Genomic DNA, 21,457 nt, shown 5'->3' on the forward strand with positions numbered 1-21,457 from the left:
ATCGCAATCAGAATCTTCGGCAGAACTTTCCCCGCCATTTGGTTCGACATCATCTATTAATCGTACCAGTTCCACCTCATTTAAATCTATTTCCCCATCAATTAATTCACTAATTTCATTTTCAACTATATTGCAAAAGCTCTCTAAGTGGCCATTACTATAAAAATAAACATTTTACATAAAAAAGCATTACATATTGTATGTAACTCACCAAAAAATAAATTGCTCAGCTTGAGATTAACACACTTATAAATTTTAATGCGCTTTCCTGGCAGAAAACGAAGTTAATTTTCAACAATAAATACTTTATAGGGTAAACAATTGATGTACATGCGTGCTAAAGGGTATTTCCTCTAATATAAATTTGCTACTTATAACTACATGCGCGGTACGGGCAGATGCAAATTTAATGAACATAAAATTTGATTTTTAAGTAGCCCGTTGAAAAATATATGAAAAGATAAAGGGTTACTAGTTTGTAGACCATCTTATATTGAAACCGTGTTGTATAAGTACCGCGTTCAACAAGAGATACTACAATTTGTAGACTGCGTTGTATAAGTACCGCGTTATACGAGGGTTACCTGTACGTGCAAATGAGAGTTCTATAAAACAGAGAGTGTACTGCTGGAAGCTCGGGATGAATGCATTCGAATTCCCAGTTATTGGGGCAAACGGAATTATTTTTGTGAAAAGAAAAATTTGTTGCTGTGATGCTCACATTGGTGGATAAGTCATTGTTAGTGAAGTTGTTTTATGTAAGTGGGGAATCGGTAGTGGGGAATCTTTTCTGTGTTTGAAACCTTACGAAAGTTTCAAACACAGAAAAGAATGAAGAAAGGTCGAGGGCCTATCACTCCTGCCAGGCTGCAGTCTCTAATATGACATTTTGAGGAAACTGGAAATTTGTTAAATCGCCCTTCCACTGGCAGACCTGTATTATCCAAAGCCTGTACCAGCTTTGTGGTATCACAAATGAATGTCCTAGCAGCAAAATCAACAAGCAGTGTAAGCAGTACATCCGTGTTCTGCATCTTTCATGGTGTGTTAAACTTGTATCCATACATGCTGCAATATCTTCACCAGCTGTTACCAAGTGATACCACTAAGAGGGAGGAATTCACAACATGGGCTTTGACAAAAGTTGCAGAAGATCTACAATAGCTGTATGTCTTCTGGACAGATGAAGCACATTTTTCATTGCATATGGTATTAACTTGTAAAATCTTGTGCAATAAGTTAATATAATTAATTTGTCAAGCTCAATTTTATGAGGGGTTTCAAACCTAAATAATGTAGAAAAAGTGATGTAAGATTTTTTGCCTGAATATAAATTAACTGCCTTGAAAAATGTGTTGAATATTTTTTGTTTGAATATTGTACTTAAAATTAGGGATTATGGATTAAGTGATATTAGCACAGTGAGTCAACAAAAAGAATAGTGTACCAGAAAAGTTCGCTGTAACTTGCGAACAAATTGAGCACCTGAAACAAAGACTTTCAGTGAGAAGATCAGAGTGACGTCACCGTGCTGACGGGTAATCATGGACATTCCAAAGTTTGGAACAAAGAACAAGAATTGTATTTAAGGGGCTGAGAGAGGGGTCAAAAGAGGCAGAGAGAGGAAGGAGCGGTCACTACGAGGACTACTGCTGCTGCAACTGCTGATGTTTTGGTTCCTTTGTTGGCTGTGTGGGAAGAGAGAAGAAGAGGCGATGACCTGGAGCACATGACAACGAATAGCCATCATTGGAAGAAGAAACAATAGAGTACAGAAACGTCCATGACAAGAACGAGTCCTGTGTAAAGGCAAAGATTCAAGATATCCCGATAGAGGCTTTGTCCATGAGAGAAGACTGTGCATTTACTGAAAGAACTGTGAGTAAACGCGTGATAATGATGTTCATTTTTTTTTTTTGAATATAGATATGTAAGAGTTGTATATAAGTGTTGGTGGTAAAGTTTTGTAAAGTGTTCTATAGTATCAGAGTAAAGCAAGGGTATCCGTTATATTAGTGCAAGGAAAAATCCTGAAGGTAGTTATGTAAGCGGGTACAGCTATTCTATACTAATTGTAAAGTATGTATTTTATAATGCTAAGTAGTGTTAATGTCGAGTGAATTCAGAATGCACATAAATCAGTTACTCCCCATTATGTTGTAATCCCAACTGTTTAGTTAGAATAAAATGTTTTGTTTGAACAAAAATTTGATCTGATCATTTGCAAACGTGCTATCTCAAATAAATTGTAGACCTGTGTGTGTTGATTAGGTATAGCCACGACTTGCTGTATGGTTAGGAAGAGTTTAGCTGAGACCTTACCTTTGTTCCCGTTCTTATAATTCTTAGACGCTATTGTTTATGCCAGACTGGTGCAGTGGTAAATAAAAATAAATTTGTCTGACAGAAGAGTATGAGAAAAATAGATATACTGCAATCGTATAGCCGGCAATAGTTAGATTTAGTCAGCTTTATGTGTGATAGGAGCAAAGGGCAAGGGCAAAAAGGGGGAACAAAATTTTAAGATAGAAGGGCTTAGAGAACAAAGAAAGTAGGGAGAGTTAGAGATTAACAAGAATAGGCACACTTCAGTAAATAGCGTAAGTTTTACATATGGTGCAGCCGAACTAGATAGCAAAATTGTAACAAATAAGAAAAACCATTCATATAAACTAAATAATGATAAAATTTTACAAACTGTCCCATGCAACAAAAAATACGTTTCATTTTTCTATGGTAAAAGCATTTTTAATGTCTGATGCAATGTGTGGAAGGACATGTCATGCACCTAGTAGAGTTTTTTTAAAAGATCATTATCAGATAATGACCAGATAATTGTAGGAAGGAAACTGTCTTCCTTCCTACCATCAACAAAGGATACATTACCACCACCTTCCTTACCAGGTGTGTACCAAGTACTCTGCTCATGTCAACTTTCTTATTTTTGGAAAAAATGGCCCTTGAAATGTGAAACATTAAGAAATCATCCAAACATGAGCAGAGTACTTCAAAAGATAAGTCAAAATAATAAGCCATAAATCATGCATATATTAGCTTGTGTCTCAGTCACAGCTGAAGTATATACATTACACTGAGTTCAAAGGAACAACAGCAGTAAGATGAAGAAATTAAAAATAAATAATAAATAAAATGAAATAATTATTAATTAATTAAGAAAACAAACCCAAACCAATCAGACTGTATGCCAATATCCAAGTTTTGAGAAACGATCAGTATTAATTCTTCATGTGTTTGTTTTTTTAATTAATTAATAATTATTTCATTTTATTTATTATTTATTTTTAATTTCTTCATCTTACTGCTGTTGTTCCTTTGAACTCAGTGTAATGTATATACTTCAGCTGTGACTGAGACACAAGCTAATATATGCATGATTTATGGCTTATTATTTTGACTCATCTTTTGAATGTAGTTAACGGTCTCTCTCTCTCCCTGACGATTCACATAATGTTGGATGAAATGTATTGGAGTTTTTGAATAAATTGTATATAATATTTGTTATATACAATTGTTACCTATGTAAGCTGTGAAACTTACAAAAATATCTGAAGAGTAATTTTGATGAATAAGCTACAGAGCCTTGGTGAAAAATGCTCTTCTAAGATTTATAATTGGAGAAATTTTAAAAATTTTACCAGAATACCAAGGTGTATTATAAAAGAAAAGTAAGTTGACATGTATAGTTGTTATCCAGTGGCTGTCAGTCACTGTCAACTGAGGCTGTGCTATCAATACAAAAATATTTGTGCAGTGTGGAAAAAAAGACATAATTAAAAATCAGTTAAATTTGAATAGTTTACCTATTTTCTAATAATACTCAGCACCTATTATATTAAGTATTCTAGGGTAAAACACATTACATTTTGTTTCTTAATGATGTCTAAAAAAGCCACAGTAGGGTTTCTGCATGCCAAGAAAATGCACTCTTTTAAAGAGTTGCTTTTTATTTCATGTCTGTGTTTTATTTTATCTTGACGATGTTCTGAGCACTAGTAATTCTCATCTGGGATCAGACAGGAAGGAATCTGGAATGTTGCAGAAACTTGTATAATATTTATGTTTTCCTTAAGTGAAATATCAAAAAATATAAATAATTGAAGGAGGAAAAAAAAAGCTTACAATACTTCACCATGTTGTGAACTTTATCATCATCTTTCACCTTCATTGACTCATGAAATCTCTTTTGTGGAAGCATAATAATGTCCATTTGTTTTTTAGGCAGGCATTATTGTCTTGTTTATTACTTCAATTAATTTCACAGCTGATTTTTCCATTTTTGAAACTATAATGAAATTAATAATATGGATTCATCAAACAATATCAATATGAATTTTGCATTCAAATAAACATTTTGTCTCTTATTGCACTACCATTGCTAATTTATAGGAAGAGTCTGCAGAATTTGTTTACTTGTAAAATTTATTCAAGAGTATCAGAGCTTCAAAGGTTTATTAATTGCAGAGGTGTGTGTGTGGGGGGGGGGGTCCTAGGCAAAAAAAAAGCTGAAAAACGCTGTTCTTATAGCATCTGCATTCCAAAATTCATATGCTTTTAAAAGAACCAATAATTAGCTCATATTTATCAGAATTTTGGTTGGTAAAATTATTTGTTAGAAATGCTTACTATTATTTATCATCTTGAATTACGGGGCACATCCGCACGGGGTGGCCCTGGTTCTCTGTTAACCAGGTCTCGCTGATGCCAATAATTTGTGGCTGACCAATGCCAGAAACTCATCTCCTTTATTTCTGATACTTCGGGAATTCATGTACATGCATTTCAACGTCCTCTTGAGCCCACAGTTACCCTTACATAATGTCATTACCTGCCCATTCAGATTTGAAATCTGGGAAACTGCATCTAGCTCTTCACAATCATTCCTGCACTCATACTCATCTATTTCAGGGGTGACTATTTCTGCACAATCATTCCTGCACCTCACACTATTCATATGTCCCAGGGGTGGCTAGGCACATGTTTGATTGTTTCTCCCCTAATATCTTTAATTTCCTTGATTTTGCACTTAAAAATTGAAAATTTTGTATCACATAAAGAGGTAGGTTTCTAGGTTAGCAGGTAAAAACAAAATTTCTTTGGTTTCTGTTCAGCTGTTCTTTTGCATGGGGAAAGATGTTTCATGCATTTCTGGAGATTATAGGATTACATTGCAATTCCTTCTGTCCTACAGCTTTTTATTGGACACATAATATCACTACTGTAGATTAATGGTTTGTCTCCATTAATATATATTTGTCAGAGGTGCTGTTACAAGGTAATTTTCATTTCAGTTGTTTCTAATTACACTCATACTCTTAAATTCTCTGTCACTAAATATGGTGCACTGACTCTAATTATCTATAAATAGCTTTAATGGAAAGTGTGAACTAGATATATTTAAATAGCTTTAATGGAAAGTGTGAACTAGATATATTTAAATAGCTTTAATGGAACGTGTGAACTAGATATATTTAAATAGCTTTCACGTCTGACATTTATAGCAAAAATTATATAGAATTTTATTAAAAATCTCCAATATATTTAATCCAACAGTATGTGGACATCATCTGGGAGAGGCTACATCACAATAATGAGTCATACTACACTAGTATACAATCATGCATACACTAGCTCCTGTCTCAGTTGCAGCTAAAGTATATGATTACATTATTAGACTTCAAAAAACTTTCACATTTGAAGTCTGTAGACACTGTATGGTCACTGCCATACCTCACATTGTTTTGGCAATGATCTCTTCTGCTAGAATAAGTGGTAGGTTCACAGATTTCCTTTCCACACAAATTTCATTTGTGTGGATGTTTGTAGGACAATCACAAACATCCATGCCCATGGATGTTTGTGTTCAGGATTCAAACCCACAGTCTCTTGGCTGGAGAGCAGACACGCTAACCACTTGGCCGACCAGGCGGGCCTCCTTAGACTTCAAAGGAACACTTATATAAATTATAATAAATTTTTAAAAAATGAACAATTAAAAGTGATTGTTTCCCAAAACTTACAGAGTTGGTATGCAGTCCGATCGATTGAGATTTGGATGATTTTAACAGTTAATGTTTCAAGGAAAAGATTATCAAATGTGAACTTGCTTGAATGAAGAAGTTTTGTTTTGTTCCAAAGAAATCTGTGCCTAATGTCAATTGTGAGAAACAAGGCCAGACCTGTTGGATTACAAAAATATAATATAGTCTCGATGTTCTTAGATTCTAATCAAGGCAAAATGGCTAGTCTTTTCAAAATAACAAAGATGATATCAGCACAGTACTTGATAGACACCTAGTAAAGAAAGAGTGGTAACGTATCCTTTGTAGATAATAGGAAGGCATTCATTGTCTGAGCTTGGTTTGAAGGATGCATGTAGATTGAATTTATAAGGAAATGATGCTATTTGTTCTGAAGTTTCTTTCAGGTAGGGTATTGAAATTCTTTTCACATCAGATTATAACATCTGGCAAAAGGAAATAATTATCAATAATTTTTTGATGGGTAGTTTTGTTGTATCCATTACACATCAGATTGCTTTTAACTTTATTCAGTTCATCTAACAAAAAGGAATCAGAAGAGCAGATGTTATTAGCTCTAGGTACAAGACTTCATAATACCCATCTTCAGTGATGAATGATGGTGTTAAAACAAGAGACTGTATCTGCCAGTAAAGGCTGGTTTACAATAAGCTTGAAAATTCAAAAAGCTGTAGATGGTTATTGAATTCATGTTCAATAATGAACTTAATACGGAAGTACAAGGAGTTTATTTCCTCTGGGAACTGAAGTAATTCTGACTCATAGTGGGACCAGACTGCAAATATTTCATCATGAAAATGTAACCATATGTAAGGTTGAGGAAATATTGTGTCAGAGATAAGTTACTATTTGTTTAATAGAGATATGCATATTAGACATCCTATATTTTTTGAATAACGGCTTCACACATGTAAGAGAAAACTAAATATAATTTATTACTTCTATATATTTCGCTCAAATATGTCATGAGCTTCTTTCAGGGAGAAGACAGTAAAACTGGTAACATTTAAATTCTGAATGCAAGAATGAGTCATACAGCATGTGTTATAATGTCTCAGTGGTAGCTATCCAGTATGAGGAAATGCTATTAGAGTTCAGAGATGTGGGAATAGATGAATTTTTTATAATTGTTTATATATTTATTTATTTAGTATTTTAAAATTAATTAATTCAGCTATTCCCACATCTCTGAACTCTACTAGCATTTCCTCATACTGGACAGCTACCACTGAGGCACATGATATAATGCATGCTGTATGACTCATTCTTGTATTCAAAATTTAAATATTACCAGTTTTACTGTCTTCTCCCTGAAAGAAGCTCATGACATATTGAGTGAAGTATAGAAGTAATAAATTATATTTAGCTTTCTCTTACATGTGTGAAGCTGTTATTCAAAAAATATAATAGTGTCATAGTTGTTTTTGTTATATGTGTAAGTCGGGGAAGTTATTTAAATATGTGTAACTACATATATACCGTATTGAGTGCCACAAAGCTTTGTTTTGCTTGTGTCTATGAGGGTGGATTGTTTTTATTTCAGCACTAAGCTGCCTGTAAAGGCACCATTTATTACTGGTTAGTGATCATTAATTTGCAACAAATTCTCAATCTCCTGATAAGTTCTTCCCTTCATCAGTTATGCTCACTATAAACTGTGAATACTCAAGTCTGGAGATTATATTATTATCAGGGCCCTCTTGAGAGGGGGGGGGGAGGTTCTTACAGCGGGATAACTGGGAGAAGACCTCCATGTAGCCTTTTAAGGAATGTGGAGAACTGACTAGGGCTTCTAATCTAATGGAGATTGGCTGCCTGATAGACATCAACAAGTTGTTGTGTATGGGGGGGGGGTGGCAATATCCTGGAAGAGGAAAGTCACGAGTGTTGTGCCTCACTGTCTGTTTTAGGGCCATAGCTGTTCAACCAGTATGTTAATGATATTGGGAAAAATTTGAATTGGGATGTACAGTTGGCTGCAGATGATACAAAGTTGAGACGAAGGTGGAGTAGAACAGATGTGGCCTTACAAGAAGACTTGAATAGACTGAGTGAATGGATACAGGAGTTGGGATGCCATTTCAATGTTGCAAAATGTAATGTATTAAAATTTGGAAAACAAAGATGGGATATAGAATTTAACTCTTGGTGGAGATATATTGTGGGGATGGAGAAAGAAATAAGAGATCTTGGGGTGATGGTGGATAAGGATCTAAAATTTAGAGGACATATTGCCAAAATTGTGAGGACAACACAACGAATTCTGGCAATGATGCAGAGGACTCTGACTTATAGGAGATTCTGGTTCCATTGTATAAGGCTGTGCACAGATTTGATCACCTGGTTTTCAAAAGGATGAAGAGATGTTGGAGATTGTCCAGAGGCGATTGACCAGAATAGTTTCTGATCTCTGGAATGTTGCATATGAAGAAAGGTTGAGATGATGCAATTTGCAATCTAGTGGATAGGAGGAAGAAGGTGATATGATAGAGATGTACAGGTTGGTAAGGGGGGTTGCTATAGGATTAACATTGAAGAGATTTTTCATAAAATGGTGGGAGATTGGGAGAGAACAAGAGGTTATCTCTGGAAGTTGAATAAAGAGGGTGTGAGCAAGGAAATGAGAAGCAGGTTTTTTTGTATGGAGCTCTGAATGATTGGAATGCATTGCCTGACAGCTTGGTATCTGCAAAGATTTTTATTGTATTTAAGGCCTGGTATGATGAGCTGTGTGTATGACAAAAGGGAATTCCTGTATGAGTGCAATTCTGTGGGGTTTACGAAAATAATAACAATGTCAAATTCTCATTTTCTCCTAGTGTGCATGTTTGTAGATATCTACGTGTATATTGAATGAACGAGGATGGAGGACTGACAGTTTTGGATTTAGCCAACAATAAAATGGTGAAATGTGACAGAATTTTTGTTATTGTCAGAGAACTAGGATAGAAAGTGAAAAGTCAACTACTGGAACAACTAACTCAACATCAGCAGAGTTCAAGATTGGCACTATGAACATAAGAGGTATCAACAGAAAAGAGATGGAACAAGCAGAAAAGTTGAATAAGAACCAGATCAGCCATGTTTGATGGGTACTTACCAAAGCAAAGGTTTATGAAAAAATAACGGAAAAACTCACGTAAAAAGATTATTTAATAGTATAATTTTCGCCTGCGTGTCACAGGCATCTTCAGTACATTTTAAGCTCAAATTAAACAATAACTGACAATTCCAAAAAGTGCCACCTAAGTAGCTAATGTGAGATAACTAAAAAGGTGTTATATTCAGAAAATATGAACTGCATCCAGAATGGAGAAGCTATAGAACAGGTAAAACATTTCAGCTCTATAGGCACACTTTTTGGCAAAGATGGCAAATGAAATATGCAAATAGACAACAGAATTAGCAAAGCTAATTTTGTAGGAAGTCAACTGAATAAATTTATATAGAATACTAGAGTTCTACGGTCGATTTGTTTTCAATCGACCGTCAAACCCACACTATTTCAGACATTAAATATATTGTGTTAGGGACCACGAGATGGCGTCACTTGTTGAGCTCCATTCTCTTCACTGCATGCCGCTTAATTAGTGATAGCCTTGGGCCAGCTATCTCTGATTGAGTACTAGTGGAGATTGAACTGCCCAATCAGTCTCCAAAAGTTAGATAGGACTAAACGGCGTTAGCGGATTTTTTTTTTTTTTTTTAGAATACTAGAGAAATTAGTCCAAACACAAAATTAACTCTGTACAAGACAATGTTTTCATACCAGTTTTAACTTTTGGATCTGATAGCTGGATTAGAAATAAAATACTTGATCAAAGATTGGAGACCACAGATATGAGACCTGAGAAGGATTAGGAAAGTGAACAGGTGCCATGATTGGTAGAATAATTTTAAAAATTGGGATATTGGGAAAGAACTTGATATCATTACCATTGAGGAAGGTGTTAGCATAGCTCATTGGTATGGTTACTTAAACAAAATGGGAGAAGAAAGGTTAGCAAAAGTGTTATTTTGTTAGGATGGCATAGCAATGGTGGTTTCAGTCTATATATATATATATATATATATATATATATATATATATATATATATATATATATATATATATATATATATTCAGTATGTTATTGTTGGATTCTGATTATGTAGAGATTAGAGTAATTATTATTTGGTTCAGAATCCAACATGATCTTCCATCGCAAAGGCTAGACTTGTAAACGTTATTTAATGCAAATAACTTATTTTACAATTTAATATTCATATAACTACCTTTAATTTTATCAAATATTTAATTAATTAATCAAAGATATATGTATTAATAATGAAAAGACTGTATTAAATATTAAGATATTTTATTTATTACTGTATTAATATTATAAGAACTTGTATTTGATAATTTAACTGCGCATTAATTGAAAAGTAAATATTTTTTATTTATTCCTATTTGTAGAAGTTTAGCGTTATGCAATACCTCAATTTTATTATGTTTTGTTTTGTTGTCATGGAGACACATGTAAGTAAGTGAGCGTGAGTTGGAACACTACGTGAGGGAGAAAAGCTGAAAGTATAGCTCAAGAAATCACGAGAACAATTTAGGCGGGAAGAATGGATATAAAGAGGAAGAACACTAAAAATATAGATTAGAGAGAGATAAAGATAGAGAGGAAACAGAGAGAGAGAGAATTGGCATTCGGTTGGAATCGGAGCATTCAGCATTCGGTGAATCAGAGTGCGATATTAGAGAGTCGGCAAGTCACTCAAGCAGCTAATTTAAATCTACTAGTCAAGAAGCAGTTAGCTATTAAGTTGTAGAATAACAATTATAGCTACGGAAAACAGCTGAGAGACTATTAAATAGACTAGCGATACTTGAGTTGAGATTTAATTTCAGCGCCGACCTTTCAAGGACATACGGAACCTTGAAGCAAAGTACGAAGTTTCTAGAGAATAGTAGAGGCTGTGTAGTTGAAGTTTACCGTTAGCTGTGTTTAGAATTATAGTGCCTAAAGAGTTAATTGAATGCCGGAGGAATGAACAACTGTGCATATAAAATCTAAAGTTAAGGAATTATCGTGTTACTTTAAATTCATGAGTGATCAGTAGTGCTTCATGTAAGAACGTCTGATTATGTGTATTGTGACTGTGAATTAATTCAGTTAATGCTTAGAAGATTTATTTTAATGAGTGCCGTATACTGCTCAAAGTGGTTACAGTTATAAAAAATGTTTGTAAGTTTATGAAGAAAGAAGATTATCGGTAAGATTATTCCAACCATTAATATTCCTTTGCAGAGAAGTGTGAGTTTCATCCTAGAATTTCTTTATACTAACAGTAACTATTGTGGAAATTAGCTGAAGTGTAAATTTAAAAGTGTTTGTTTGTGAAGAAGTGTTACTACAATTTTTGTTGTATTTGGAACTTAAGGAACTGTGAGAAGACTGTATTATAGAGATAACAGATTTACCATTGTATGAGTTGTATGATTGAATTTACCTGAGGAGTTAAAATGTTTGTGATATCTTAATTACTGATTTGAATTTAAGTGTAAAATTTGTGATTCTAAATTAAATGTTTGTTTTTGTTTATCTAGAGTTGTATTTTGCCTGAATCTCTTTTACTGCACCATTCATAAAATATTCGAACCAACAAAGCGGGAGTGATAAATAAGTTAAATATACTCGGCCAGTATATATAATAACAACATATAAAGGAAGGGTAGTTAAGAGTTGGTTTATCTTCAATTCTTGAACTAATTCAGATATAAAGTGGCGCAGTCTTTAAATATAAATTTTCTTTATATTTGAATTAGAAATCAACTTACAACTTATCAATTAGTTAAGAACATCGTAATAGTAATCATGTCAGATCCAAAGTATAGATTAAGACGAAGTAGGACCCAACAATGGTGGTTTCAGTCTATATATATATTCAGTATGTTATTATAGCATGACAGTTCTTTCTGTCTCACTACATTTTATTGGACACTTGTAATATCCCAATATCCAATTACATAATATTCTTTATACCTTATAGTAATTTTAATATATTAACCACATGAAAATTTCCTTATTTATTGGTTTCTAATACAATATAACCTAAAGCAAATAGATTCTTTTTGCTCATATATATATATATATATGGCTTTGGTTTCAGTATTCAATTGGTTTCACATCACAAATTGTGGTAGATGCCACAGTTTATGGTGTGTGTGCCCATCCAATGTGTGAAGGTAGCACAAGTTCATATGTCCCCAAATCAAGTATGAAATGAGATGATTTATCCATGTTCATTGTTGTGTTTTTTTTATAATCAAAAGAAATATAGAATAATGGCAATACAGTCTTTTAAATCAAGAGATTTTTGGTCAGTTTATAGATGTTTAGAACAAAATATTGTATCAAATTTTGTGATTTCCATTTTAAATATTTTAATAGGTTCCAAAAGAGCTATTTAATCTATTTCAAGTATTGAGAACGTTAGATCTTTCAGATAATAAGATTTCAGTTTTACCAGGAAGTATTGGAAAGTTTAATCTTCTTAAACACTTCACAATGAATAACAATAGGCTAAGTAAGTTTTACTTTTATGGTTTATAAAATAATTTATTAATTATTATTTGATTTTCTGCTGTCTGCATGATGTTTAAAATATATGTCATGAAATGAATTTGCATGTTTGGAAGTCTGTAAGATGCAAAAAATATTTTATTCATAATTTGCAGTTAAACATTAGGTTAAAGAGAAGAATTTGCTGGTTTCAGTATAAGATATCAGAGTTCTGACAAAGATCGTAACATCAGAGTAACTTTTAAACCAATTCAAACTGTTTGTAGCCTCCTGAAGATATCATGCCTTTCTACAAATACCCAAGAGTATATAGAATTCCATGCTTGCGTGGATGCGTACATAGCCTACATGCAATATGTATGCATCCCATTGTTTAAATATGTGGCAAGTGCAGGATGTGGATGTGTACATGAAATGTAGACAGTTGAAAGTTCTGGGAAACATAAGTATCTTGATCTTGGGATTTAGTGACAGCGGAGATAGTGCTTTGGAAATGGATGAAATTTGTGGATACCAGTAGTGTGTTTTTGAGGGCTAAGAGAATATTAAAGATGTATATATGGATTTAACCTTGAGCAGCATAGCAGACAGAGATGGTTTGTCTGATGGCCATGATTGTGTCTGAATGTAAGTTGAAAGCTGGATGTGTGGAAAGAGAAATAGAACTGCTGAGAAAGGAGATGGAAGGAATGAAGACTGAGTTGAGGAGAATGAACAAAGATATTAGGAGGATAGAGAGGTTGGCTAATGCAAGAAGAATGAGAGCAGGTTTAAGAGAACAGCATTGGAGAGCAAGGGAGAGACAGGTGGAAGAGTGGAAATTACAGAAATTCGAGAGAGAGAGAGAGAGAGTGTAGAAGCAATGCATCAGGGAGGAAGACGAGAAAACGGGGGAGAGACAGTGGAAGAGAGGAAATTGAAGAAAGTTGGGAGAATGTGGAAGCAAGGGATAGAGAGATGAGATGGAAGAGAGAAAAGAGAGAAAGAGATTGGAAGCTGTAAGAGTCAGGGATGCCAGTGAGACAAGGATTGAATGAATCTGGAATGGAGATGAAGGAATGAAGACTGAGTTAGTGCAAGATTTGAGGTTGATGTTAGAGATAGTGCAGCAGAAATGTGTTCAAGGAGAGGTAGTGAGCATGTTGCCTTAGTATTATAATGAGGAGTAGAGGAGAAGAGCAGTCATAATGAATGAGATAATGAGAATGTGTAGGAAAAGAGGTCTAGGGTATGTGGATGCTTGGAGTACGTTTGAGGACAAAAAAGAGTTGTGTAAGAGATGGATTGCATTTAAATGCAGAAAGATGCATGCATTTGGAGAGACTTGTTTTCTGGGCAAGTGAGTATGTTGGGGCAGGGAAACTAGAATTGCATAGGTGGAATGTAGCAGGAATGGCCTCATGTGGAGATGGTAGCTTGACAAATGACTAGGTTACACTATATTACAGAGCCAGGTGGAGTGTGAGAGGAGTAATAATGGCTGTAAGAATATTGGCAATGAACTGGTTTTTTTGTATACAAATGCTAGGAACATGTGAAATAAAGGGAATTAGTTTGTAACATTCATTGACTCAGAGTCTCCATTACCTTGATTACCATGATGGACCTGTGGTTTCAGTCAGGATTTCTCCATGACTGCAGGTCGTGAAGAGTCCAGCTATTCCTGTCTTGGGCTTTTCTTCTCCATTTTCTTCCAACTTTCTTAATCATTGGGTCTTCCCACCTTAAGGCTGGTCTTCCCGGTTTCCTTTTGGTATCTCTCAGATACCAGTTTGTAACTCTGACTGTCCATCTGTTGTCTCTCATTCTGGCGAGATGCCCTGCCCATCTTCCTTTGCTGTTGTAGATTGTTTTTATTATATCTGTGAGTCCAGACTTTTTCCTGATTTCTGTGTGTTTTACGTGGTCTATTTTGTCTATATTGCATATTCTTCTTTCTATTGCACGTTGAGTTGTTGTTATTAAGCTTTGTTCTTCTTTTAAAGTTGTGTTCCATGTTTCACTGCCATAAGTTAATGCTGGTAAGATGTGACTATTGAAAAGATCTCCATAGGTTGATGGTATCAGCAAAACTTGGTTAACCGTGGAGGATGTTCTAACAGGAATAGAAATCAAAGGGTATTGCATATTTCAGCAGGATAGGGAGGAAAAACATGGTGGTGGAGTGTTACTCATGATAAGAGATGAATTGTGCCCTCTTTGGGAGAATCACAAAGCAGAGTATATGGTGTGAGATCTGTTTATAAGACGAGATATTGAGTGGGATGTTGCTACAGACCAGTGAATATAATTGGTGAAGAGCAGGAAATGTTTAAGCAAATTAGTTTGGCAAATGCAAAGCGAGTGATCATTATGGGGGACTTCAACTATAGTGATATGAACTGGGCAAAGGAAACAGCATGCAGAAATATGAGAACTCAATTTTTGGATTTCTTGAGGGACAGCTGTATGTAATGGAGGGAACATGAGGATTAAGATTTTTTTTGGATGATAATAATAGGACAGACAGGCCGTGGATTTCATGGTAAGAATGAAGGAACGTGTTGGAGATCTTGACCATAAAAGAAAAGACAGATCTGATATGGCCAAACCATACTTATACCTACAATACAGTTGACTGGAAATTTTCATCTGTGCCTTATATAGAAAAGAACTTTTATTCCAGACTTCTGAAGAAATCAATAACAGTCATCATTTGCATGAATCACCTAACAAAAAAAACCAAGGGCTGATATTAAGTGACATATAGAAATCACCTATTAAATTTTTTGACATTAGAGATTTCAGCTTTGCCTGCAATCGACTTCTGTCGTTAACTACAGAGCTAATGCATGCGATGCATTTTTATGTCTGTTGGTTAGCAAATTTACCCATTTGTCTTGTAATGGTTTTTTAGCATTTAATCAACCTTGTGATCTGTGTATTTATAGTTTTTAATGTTTTCACCCTGAAGAAGCCGCCAATCCTATTTTAGGTGATGACACTAGGGTGTATTTTACTTAATTTAACAAATAATAAATTCTTGTTGTTTTATGAACTTAGTCGTAAATCTTTCTCTATCTAAAGATATTGTTTTTTAGTGGTTTTCAAAGGAAAAAAAAAGTTGCTTTTTATAGAATGCTTCATATAATGAACTTTATGTAATAATAATAATATTAATACAGTTTTTGCAGTAAATAAATATATTATTTCAAAAAAATTTAAATATCTTGTAGTACTTTACCTTTTGCCACTCAGTGGCAACTGCTTTCGTATTCTGTATTAGTTTAAAGCAAAAAGACAGTGATGGTATAACAAGATGAAATGTTATTGTGTCATTGACATTACACGGTTGAACAAGATCCCTGCCTCTGTTGTTACAGAACCAGGTAAAACTGTGGAACAAATTCAGACTTGTTCACATTGGGCAAATTCAAGATAGGCATCCATTAGAACTATCAGTGGAAACGAGGCAGAATTGGGAGAAGAATTAGATGTACCATATAAGCTTCATTGATATTTCTGAATCAAAGACAAAACTGGTGAGATTCTTCTAAATAACAGCTGTAAGAGGTTATATTATGAAAATGATGATCAGGGAAAAAAAAAAGGAGCAGTTGTAGTAGTTGACAGCAGATATGATGATAATCTTGAACTTCAGGCAGTTTCAAGTAGTATGGATAAACATAAAAGGGGAATTGAACCCAGATGATTCTATGAAGGAAGAAGTGGAGAATTTTTTTGTCATTAGAGACGGCAAGAATACTTAACATTGAACAATTTATTGGAAAAAATTGGAGAAAAGAGCAAAGCTAAAAATTTGCACAAAAGAAAGTCATTGTCTGTGTCATTGTTGGTTGTGATATCTTCATGCTGATTTAGATACAGAGGAATTGAAATAAGAAGTGATCACTATTTAGTATTGAGCAGAATAAAAATTAATATTATATCAAGAAGAAAAATGTATAAAAACATTTAACAAAGAATCAAAGTGGAACAGCTTTCATACTAACTACAGAAACTAAAATAGAAATTTTCTTAGAGAAAATATGAATTTCAAAACAAAACTTGGAAGAATCATTGTTGAGCTATGGAGGAAAATTATTATTATTATTAAGACAGACCTCCAGGGAGTCGGAGACTGATCGAGGGAGGCCACATACTACACGCACCAGCTATCATACTTATTCTTGAATTCATTCACACTGCTTGCACTCACAACATCCAATGGTAATCCATTCCAATCATGCACCACCCTCTGAGAGAAAAATCTAGCCCTCACCTCCTTCTTAGCAGCCTTCATTCTCAGCTTCCAAGGATACTCTTATCCTTTCCCCACCCTCCATAAATTGAAATATTCCATCAATTGAAATCATGTATAACTCTTTCAAAAGTTTGTAAGTCTCAATCATATCACTCCTCTTTCTCCTGTTTGCTAGTGTCTGCAGTCTACAAATTCTCAATCTTTCTTCATAACCAGTATTCCACAATCCTGATGTCATTTTTAACACTCTCCTTTGTACTCTGTCTAATATATCAGAATCACAACAGAAACGAGGAGACCAGACCTGCGCACAATAGTCCAAGTGAGATCTTATTAAGGCCTTGTAAAGAGGCAAAATGACCTCCTCATCTTTATATGTGAACGTTCGTTTCAGCATTGCTATTACCTTTTGAGTTATATTTGCAATCTTTGCCACATGGCACCTGAACTTCCTATCTTTTAGCATAATCCTGCCAATATAATATGACATTGGATATCTAATCATGCCGAAGTGAATGACTTTACATTTACTGACATTGAACTGACACCCATTTTCCCATCCCATAATTCCAGTCTATTCAAATCATTCTACAAGTACTGCATATCAGCAGCATTCCTAATTACCTTACCTATCTTTGCATCATCAGCAAATAGCTGAATGTTGATTGTCAAATCCTTCCCAATATCATTAATGTACAGATTGAATAACAGTGGACCAAGCACTGATTCTTGTGGTACATGCTTATTACCTTAAAACTTGCAGACTCGCATCCCCCGTATGCCACTTTTTGATATCTGTCAGTCAGCCATCCTCTTATCCATGCTAATATTCTATTACCCAAACTCATTTTCTCCAATTTATGCAAGGGTCTATCGTGCTGTATTCTGTCAGAAGCCTTAGCAAAATCCAAAAGTGTCATGGTGTATCCTTGTCTAATTTAATGGTAGCATTGTTATAGAATGTGAAAAGTTGCTAAAACATGACCTTCCCTTATTAAACCCATATTGTTCATTGCAAAGTAGAGATTCACTGTCAACCCATTTTTGAATGCGAGCCTTAACCAATTTTTCCAAAATCTTCACCACCACCACTCCCGAGATACTAATTGGTCAATAGTTGGATACATCGGTCTTTGCACCATCCTTGTGCAGTGGAATTGCCATACATTCCTTCCATTCCTGCAGAATATTCCCTGTTCTGAGAGTCATATTAAACAGCCTGGTCAAAGGAATGGCCAGTTCAGCTGAACACTCTTTTAGCACACGTGCTGATAACCCGTCAGTCCCTATTCCAGAATTCTTATTCAATTTGTGCAACAGTTCCCATACCTCATCCTCATACACACCTGCATTTCTTCATCCAGTGAAGAGGTAGCAGTGAGCTCAATGTGGCATACACAAAATGGGCACTCATTAGCTGAACAACCTCTTCTGCATCTGTAACCCTCACGGCATCTGGATTTAGAAGAGTTATCCTTTCATATTCATTCTTTCTTTTACTTGCAGCATAATGATAGAATTCTTATGGGTTGTCTTTAGCACACAGAGCCAGGTTTTTTTCATATACTCAGACTTTGCTTTCCGTACAAACACTTGTGACTATTCTAGCCTGCTGCTTATGACGTTTGTAACTGATGTCATCCTTATGCACACGGTATTCCTTCCACATCATCCTTTTCTTGTGAATCTCTTGTTTAATAAGATTACACATCCATTTGACTCCTACCCTGTTTATTCTTCGAACTCTCGGGACACATTCTGATATCACATCATTTAAGTATTATTTAAATACTTCCCATGCACTGTCGATATTATTTCTATCCAGCATCCGATCCCATTCTACTGAACTCGGTATACTCCTGAGTTGGTCATAATTTCCTGTTTTGTAGTTCAGCATGTAAACCTTTTCTTAATGGAACATTCATAAACTTAGCCACTTCCCAAGTGAGTACCACATGATCACTGTCACCAACCGGAGGTAGAATAGTTACATTTTTAACTGAAAAGCCCTCTGACACTATAATGAAATCTAACGCTCTTTGATCTCGAGTTCCTTCTGTCACATGCTGCTTGAGGAAGTTATCCCACAACAGCTCAATAAATGCATTTTATTCTTCTCATGAGATTCTACTGCTATCCAGTCAATATTTTGATAATTAAAGTCTCCCATTATGATTACTCTTTTTGCACTCATCTTTTCTATTTGGTGATGCATTTCTTCATCACTAGCAACTGATCTACCAGGTCTGTAACAACACCCCACTATGTTATTGATCTTGTTAGATTCCACCTCACACCAGATGGCTTCAAACTCACTGCCACGTGAAATATTGTTAGTAGTGGTAGTAAGAAAAAAAAAATGGTAAAAGAAAAAAAAAAGATTCAGCTAGAGAGGCTTTTGTGGTAAAGTTTTCTACAAGGGTAGAAAAATCAGAGCTCCACGGTTGACTCAGGAAATTAAAGACACAGTCATAGGAAAGAAGACAGTATAAAGTTCTTAGTAAGTTGGCATGGGCTCTGTAAGAAAACAGAGAACAATTATAATTATAATAAAATTATTATATATTTTATAATATATTTATATAAATTAAATTTATTATATATTATAAAATAATAATAATTATTATTATTATTATTAATAATTTGGTGTTGCATTTCAGGGATATAAGCTGCAGTTCCATTCCATCTTTTTCTTGGTTGTCTCTGACTTCTATATCCTCCAACTGGGTGGTATTGGAGTAGTCTTGAACTGTCCATTTTTTCGATATCTTTCATCCACTTCTTTCGGTATGCATATACTTTGTCCAGTATTGAGTCTATTTTTAGTTCTTTATGTATTTCTGTGCTTCCTTTTTTTTTGTCCTACAGCATATAGCCTGCTGTCTTTTGCAGGAATTTCATTTCTCCAGTTTCTTTTCTTTTTTCTTCTGCAGTTTTTATGGTCCATAATTGACTTCTGTATAGTAGAGAAGGTCTTGCCCAAACTTTATAAACTCTTATTCTTGTATGCTTTTGAACTTTTAGGTTTAAAAATATAATTCCTGCTATCTTTAGTAAGTTTGAAATGTCAGCTTCTTTTGTATATGATACAGCACATCTAAGGTATTTGAAGCAGCTAAATTGTTCTAGAATTTTATTTTCAATCATGATTTTACTCCACTACAACTCACTGTCTCCCCTACTTGAACCTCCAACCACATGGCACTACCACCATCAACATACAGTACCATGTACTGCCCACCACAACCACTAGTATATATTGTCCACAGGCTTCGTAAGAAGGTCACTTCTTGGCCTGTAGAAGTTACTAACAAATTAAAACTGTTTAACCCCCCCTGTATATATGGACTCCCAAAAATACATAAAGAAAATGTGCCATTACGTCCCATAGTGGATGGCATTGATTCCCACACATACAAACTAGCTAAACATTTGGCCAAAGCTCTCGCACACTATACTGGCAACACACCTTCACACATAAAAAAACTCAGCCCACTTCAAAGCCAGCATAGAAAACCTTACACTCAAACACACTGATGTAATGGTCAGTTTTGATGTCTCCTCCTTATTTGCAAATGTCCTGCTCAAAGAATCCTTAGAGCTAATCCAAGCTAAGTTTCCTCCCAATATCACAGCCCTATTTCAGTTCACAATGAACTCGGGCTATTTTGTTTGGCAAAGAAAATTCTACAAACAAATAGAGGGGACAGCCATGGGTTCTCCACTCTTCCCATCCTTAGCCAACTTTGATATGGAGACTTTTGAAGAGAAAGCCTTAAACTCTGCCCCACAAAAACCAACTATATGGCTTTGCTATGTTGATGATGATGTTCGCTATTTGGCCACATAGCTCTGATGCACTCCTCTCCTTCCTAACACACTTAAACAACCAACACCCCAGAATCAAGTTTACCCTGGAAGTGGAAAAAAACAACTGCCTTCCTTTCTTAGACACACACTAGTCACCTGCCAGCCTGATGGAACCTTGTTTTTCTCCATTTATAGAAAACCCACCCATACAGGCAGATATTTCACCAACAATTCCCCCCCCCCCCCGCTCTCTCGCAACAATATGGAGTCATTAAGACACTACACAACAGGGCTAAACTTATCTGTTCAAATGACAATACCCTAACCACAGAACTAAACCACATTCTCAACACTTTCTCAGCCAATGGCTAACCCCCCCCCCCCCAAAAAAAAAAAAAAATCCAAAAAATATTGAAACCAATAAACCACAATCCCCCCTAAATCCATCACTAAACATAAATCCATCACCATTCCCTATATCCGAGGCACCTTGGAAAAAATCACAAAAATCCTAAAAAAACATAACCTAACTTCTTGTTACAAACCATATAAAAAATTGGCATCCCTTATCCGCTCTACCAAGGACCAACCTCCCCCCCTAGACCTACCTGGTGTATACCAGGTCCCTTGCAGCTGTATGCTGTCCTACTTTGGCCAAACAGGCAGGACAGCTAATATCAGAATTTCAGAACACAAGAACTACATCCGGTTTCACCAACACAGCCACTCTGATCTTGCAGACCATGCGCTGAATACCCACCATAGAATACAGT

General features: G+C 35.1%; 1 protein-coding gene across 1 annotated transcript in view; it reads left to right on the forward strand.

The window, feature by feature from the left end:
* LOC150104304 (leucine-rich repeat-containing protein 57-like) overlaps positions 1-21,457 on the forward strand; it is a 132,776-nt gene that overhangs the window by 17,407 nt on the left and 93,912 nt on the right. Inside the window, exon 2 of the mRNA XM_090396909.1 lies at positions 12,500-12,635. Within this exon, the coding sequence (XP_090253035.1) occupies positions 12,500-12,635 (136 nt within the window). The remainder of the gene's footprint in view (positions 1-12,499; positions 12,636-21,457) is intronic.

The sequence above is a fragment of the Typopeltis vanoorti genome, chromosome 8 (assembly GCF_054136105.1).
Source record: "Typopeltis vanoorti isolate ZY-2024b chromosome 8, IOZ_Tvanoo_1.0, whole genome shotgun sequence".
In the NCBI taxonomy this organism is placed as follows: Eukaryota; Metazoa; Arthropoda; class Arachnida; order Uropygi; family Thelyphonidae; genus Typopeltis; species Typopeltis vanoorti.